At 36.7% G+C, this 6,028-nt stretch overlaps 1 protein-coding gene across 1 annotated transcript; it reads right to left on the bottom strand.

Moving 5' to 3' along the window:
* Positions 1–2,305: 2,305 nt before the first annotated feature.
* LOC120135046 lies at positions 2,306–5,500 on the bottom strand. Its single transcript, XM_039151413.1, has 2 exons — positions 5,382–5,500; positions 2,306–4,938 (listed from the first exon to the last, which is right to left on the bottom strand). The coding sequence occupies exon 2, from the start codon at positions 4,647–4,649 to the stop codon at positions 2,601–2,603; it is 2,049 nt and encodes a 682-aa protein (XP_039007344.1). The 5' UTR covers positions 4,650–4,938; positions 5,382–5,500; the 3' UTR covers positions 2,306–2,600.
* Positions 5,501–6,028: the final 528 nt, after the last annotated feature.

Below are 6,028 nucleotides of genomic sequence, written 5' to 3'. Positions count from 1 at the left end.
AATATGTGTCGACCGTCTAATAATAGTCACTATTATATATATATATATATATATATATATATATATATATATATATATATATTTGCTAACAAGAAACAAACACTAAGAACTACTGCGGGTAACTCTCTAGCCAAGCATCCAGGTCAGAGTGAAGGAGACAAAGCACCTCCTGAGGAGGCTGGTCAAAGCAGGAGATAGCAGTATTTCCACGCTGCCCAGACGAGCAAGGCTGTCGGCAAGTTTGTTGGTTTCGCGGGAGCAGTGGTGAAACGAGACCTTCCAAGGTCTACTTAGGACTCCTCGGATCTTCCGAATAAGGGTAGATTCAAAAGGCCAAGGAGCTGCATTAAGGATGCGCACCAATTCAAGGATATCGGTATTAACCTCGAGTACACGAATATTGCGGCTCCAAGCGAGCTCGAGGCCATCGTATATCGCCCACAACTCTGCTTGAAAAGCAGAACAGTGCCTGATTTTTCATGTTCGTTAAAATATGTATTTACAGTTCACCTCAAGATCCTTACACATGTTTCTGGTCAATTTTCTTTTCCAAATTCCAATCTCTTCTCTTCCTAATTAGATTTTTAAACTAGAGATTTATATTTTCATTTAAAGCGAGTCAAAAAGTAAGTTAGCTGTAATCTAATATGGCCACGTGAAAGTCGACTAAACGTATCACATCAATCTTTCGTGATTGAAAAATCATTGTACGATACTAAATAAATAACATTAATAAGTCTCTAATTATGTTTTATAATATTTTAATATAATAAATTAATGTAAAATATTTTTGAATTTGATTGAAATTATTTAAAGTTTTCAAAAATAATTCGAAGTTCATTGAATTAAAATTTGAACACAAAATTGTTTTATGGATAAGTAGTACTGATACTCTTCTTACAGTATCGATATTGTTTATGTAGTACCAATATTAAAAGTAAGAGAAGTATCGATACTCTTTAAGTAGTATCGATATTACCAATTTTTTTCTAAATTATTCAAATTTCATAATACAAAATAGGTATAGATACCTAAAGGGGTACCGATACTACTTTATACAATAGTATCGATACCATGAAACATAGTATCGATACTGGTCAAGCCTAACGGTCTTTAACGGCTAGTTTATTTAAAAATTACAAATATAGTATCGATACTCATTAAAGGAGTACCGATACTCCATGTCTTGGACAGTTTTATTTTACAGAAAATTAATCCTCAACGGCTTCAAAACAACATCTCAATGGCTAGAAACGGTCACAAACTCATTCCAACATATAAAAATAAGCTGAGGACACTTGACGAATGTTACCAATACCTATCCAAACATTCATACCCAAAAGAAAAAAAAAATCAATCTTTAGTTGCGTTCTCTTGTAAATATTTGTGTTTTAAGTTTAATTGTATATCCTTAGATTTTATTTTTGTGAGCTTAAATCTTGTGAACACTTTATTTTGAAAGATTTTCTTGTATACTTCTTTTATTTATTGTAAAGAAGATTGGTTCTAGCTAAGCCTTTGAAAGTTAGGGAGTTGTAAATGTTATCTCTTTATACTTGAAAAAGAAAGAACAAATTAATGAATTTGTTGAAAAATCATAAGTGAGAAGTTTAGGTAGTAGATGTAAACGTGGTTAAGAAATCGAACCACTATAAATCATTATTTAAATTTTTCGTATCTTTTTTTACTTATTACTCCCTAAACTTTAAATTATCAATTCAGCCCGATTGTTAATAGGAGCTTCTTCTATCACAACAATAACTATTTCATTATTTTTAAATACTAAAATTAATTATACTTTAATGATTATTTATAGGATTTACTTTTTCTTTGAAAATATGTACTTATCTATTTAACAAATTGATGAACTTTGTAAACGAGCATAAATATTATATTTATGAGTGTTTTATTGTTTAATTTCTATTCTTTAAATTTTAATTATTTAAAATTCAATTTTTATTACGAGACATTGACATCATTTGTAATACGAGAATAACTGAATTAAAATTTAATCCAAAAGCTAAAAAAACTAAAATTCAATTATTAATTAATTCACTTATAAAGCCATTAATTAATCAAATAAATTAATTAACTAAAAATATTTAAAAAATTAATACATATTATATATATTTCAAGTCTAAACTCATTGAAAATCAAAACTTAAGACCCGATCAAATTTTAACTCGAATGAAAAGAGTCTATTAAATCCAAATTAATCTAACTGAAAGTAATAGTAATTTTAACTAGGTTAAAACCAACTAAATTAACCAAACTTTATACAATTCAATTGATCTTAAAAAATAGCAAAATGATAAATAAGACCCCCAAAGAAAAGATTTATTATAAGCATAATGTTCCACAAACTGACTGGACCTTACAGGCACTAGCCTATATATTCACAACAACCTGCTGGAAATATGTGAAAATATTTACAACAAATGGTAACACCGAACAATAAAGCACTTTCCTTGCAAATCTAAAACTAATGAATGACCAAAGGTTTCTAACCTACCAAACTTGAACGAAGGATGCAAACAACAAGCAGGGAAACTAGTTATAACTTCCACGAATAATTTTATGATAGTTGAGAAATAATAAACTTACATCCATTTCTGGGGGGGCTTAATAGATTTGTTTGGCTCCGATGCATCACCGGCAAAACCTGCGGTGTTGACTGAGGCAAGACCGGAACCGCCTGCTAGCATTGCTATCAAACTCCCACCATGAACCCTACCTTCAGGAGCATAAACAGAGAAGCCTCCTTTGTCGACAGAGCTAGAAGCATATGGAACTCCATATCGATTCAAACTAGAACAAGTTCCGCCTTCAGAAGGTTCTATGCCACTCCACATTTTCATAGTGTCGACATTTATGCCCTCAGGAGTAGCAATCTCTTTCATCTTCCCAGAAATGGAGAGTTTAGGATCTAGGACAATTGGCCCGAGTGTTGCACCTCCATGAACCCTCTTATCGTGAACCAGGCTGCTGTGGAGTGCACAAAGACCTGTTTTGCCCCTTGCAAAAGAGTTGCAAGGACCAGAAGGTTGGTTTCCATATTCTGACCCAGGATGGCCCCAGGAGCATCTCTTGCCTCCGCCGTGTGCCTTGCAGAAATCCGTGCTACCTTGTGCACTTTTGCTGCACCCTTCAGACTTGCATCTTTTACCTCCACCGTGTCGAACACAATAATCAGTACGTCCCCTTGCACTCTTTGTGCATTCAGGCACGGCACACCTCTTGCCTCCTCCGTGTGCTACACAAAAGTTGGTTCCTCCATGCACACTCTTCGTACAAACCCCACCACCTTCAAATGCACATCTTTTCCCCCCTCCATGACCCTTACAGAAAGGGGTACTCCCTTCAGCACCCTTGTTGCACCCTAGAAACGTGCACCGTTTTCCACCACCGTGTGCCTTGCAGAACATGGTGCTCCCTTGTGCCCCTTTTGTGCATCCTATAAATTGGCATCTCCGCCCGCCTCCATGTGAGATGCAAAGTCCTGAGAGGCCTTCGGCACTCCTTGCGCAATTTTCCTTTTGACATCTCTTCCCACCACCATGACGAATACATAGTCCAGATTTGCCTCGGGCAGCTCGAGTACAACCATCATGGCTACATCTCCGACCACCACCGTGGGCAATACAGAAATCAGTACGACCTTCTGCACTTTTTGTGCACCCAAGAAATTCACATCGTCGACCGCCACCATGGGCCTTGCAATACACAGTTCGGCCCTCTGCTCCCTTATGGCAGCCAGGCTTTTGACACCTCCTGCCACCACCATGAGAGATGCAACGGCCAGAGGCACCTCTGGCCCCCTTTCCACATCCTTCAACCTGACATGTCTTTGAACTAGAACTGCGGTGTTGTGGCTGTTGTTGCTGCATTATCCCGGAAGTGCAAGTCACCGAGCTTTTTGGTGTAGTAATCACGCTTGAAGATAGCTCTGGAACAATGGGAGAAAGATCAATGCTTCTTGGAACCTCCTTGAAGAAGACACTAGTCTCTTTCACTGGTAAACTCTGAAATGCTGGCGAACCAATTCCAGGTTTCCAGTGACATGAAGTAGATCTTTCATCTGCATTTGGAGGCCCTTCAACTGCTATCGGCATCTTCGTACCTGGTGTATCGGGAGAAGAGCTGAGATGGACACCAGTGATATCAGATTCAGAAAAACCAGTTGACAGGCTTAACTCCAGGTCAACGTTTAGTTGCAACCCCATTCCTTTCGGATCTGAACCAGCAGGTTTCTTGGGGTTGATTACGTTTTCATTTCCAATATGGAGGGTAAAATCCAATTCAATGTCCATTGAGGACTCCACATCAGATTCTTTGGCTGAAGATGTGGCAGTACAAGCAGTTGTTGAACTTCCCTTGCTGTCTGAGGAACTCGAATAGCGGCCTAGCCGAAGAGCCAATGATGACCCAACTTGCTCACACACAGATCCATCCATCAAACTCCACTTCCTCTTGATTCCTTTTGATGTGGACATGTAAGGGATTGAGGAGCCCGGGGAATCAAGACTTAGAACAGTATCTTTTCCATATGCACCACCAGTTCCTCCAACTTGCATCGAACTACCCGAAATATTGAATTCATTCAAAGAAAAATTAGCAGGGAACCCCAAGTTTGAGGACCTGGAATCCATATAGCAATAGCAGAAAACTTGAGACAACAATATGCAGAGCAGATCCCAAATGCAACAGAGCAGTCAACCTGACTTCCGGGTGAAGACAATTAGCCACAAAAACTAGGGTTAGAAGATGCCGTTGAGCGAGTAAATCCCACCCCCACTAACGAATCCTGAAGTGTCACAGCGATCCATTTCTATCGAAAAATGATTCAATCCAACCCGAAATTGAGCCAACTGGTACTAAAATAAGACAAATCAATGCATCCCAAACACGTTTACAACAGCATCACGCTGCTCCATCAACCTGTTCCAAAATAACAATAACCAAGTTGAATCTAAATTAAACTAGAACATTAGTCAAACAGAAGTAGCTTTTTATCAAGCTATATCTGCCGATTTCTTTCTTAAAAAGAAGGCAATCTGAAGTATCGGGACTTATTTTTTCCTTCATGATTGGACAAAAAAGTTTTTGACTTTCAAGTCAAGTAAGAGAATGGAAACGAACTTCATAGCAAGTTTCAATTTTCTCGGCAGCCAAACAGAGCCAGATATTAACAGATTAGTAGCACACTTAGTTAAATAAATCAATAATGAAATACTCTGAACCCGGACGAGATTTGAAACAAAGTAAAGAATTACCGTGAACCTGGACGAGATTTGAAGAAAAAAAAATTAAGCAATCGAAATTGAAAATTGAAAAGAAAAGCAGGAAATTGTTGATGTAAAATAATGGGGATTGTGAATTACCTTGAAATCGGATTGAATATAATCGAAGAGAAAATGAATTGTTGGGACGAGATGAGGGAGCTTCAGAGCTTGGGGAGTGCCGGCGAGAAAGAGAGAGATGGAGGAGATAGTGGGTGAGACGGAAATTAAATGGTGGAATTTCGTTTCATAGGGTAATCGCACGTGTCTCTGATGTACGTGCACGTGCTACTTGATTATTTTACAGACATAAATTAATCCGTGATTATCTGTCACTTGTTTGAGTCCGCCCTTTTTGGTTTTAATGCATTAAAAAACAAAGATTATTTACCATATAAGAAAAATAATTATGGTTTATAGTAATACTTTTTTATAACATTTAACTTAAATTATTTGATAAATACATTAAATACAATTGTTAAATAAAGAACTAATATAATATTATAAGGACTATTTAGTTGAATGGGTAATAAAATTTTCTTATATCCGGATATTTTAGTTCAAAGTTTTAACATTATAAGCTCTCAATTATTATGAAATGATATATTTTATTAATATCTTTTTTGGAAAAAGTACTGAAATATTTTTAACAAGGTAAGCTCTCAATTATTCACAAATTGCAAAGAAGGAAAATATTGGACAGCGTCAACTGATTAATTCAAGTGGTAAGCAGTTTGATATCATTTGAA

This window comes from Hibiscus syriacus, unplaced genomic scaffold, assembly GCF_006381635.1.
Source record: "Hibiscus syriacus cultivar Baekdansim isolate YM2019G1 unplaced genomic scaffold, ASM638163v2 tig00110602_pilon, whole genome shotgun sequence".
Taxonomy (NCBI): domain Eukaryota; kingdom Viridiplantae; phylum Streptophyta; class Magnoliopsida; order Malvales; family Malvaceae; genus Hibiscus; species Hibiscus syriacus.
The sequence above is the reverse complement of the archived record's forward strand: the minus strand, read 5'-3'. Positions and strand labels throughout refer to the sequence as shown.

Excerpts from the sequence above, each read along its gene's own strand:
- LOC120135046 (XM_039151413.1), bottom strand. The coding sequence starts at position 4,649 with ATGGATTCCAGGTCCTCAAACTTGGGGTTCCCTGCTAATTTTTCTTTG.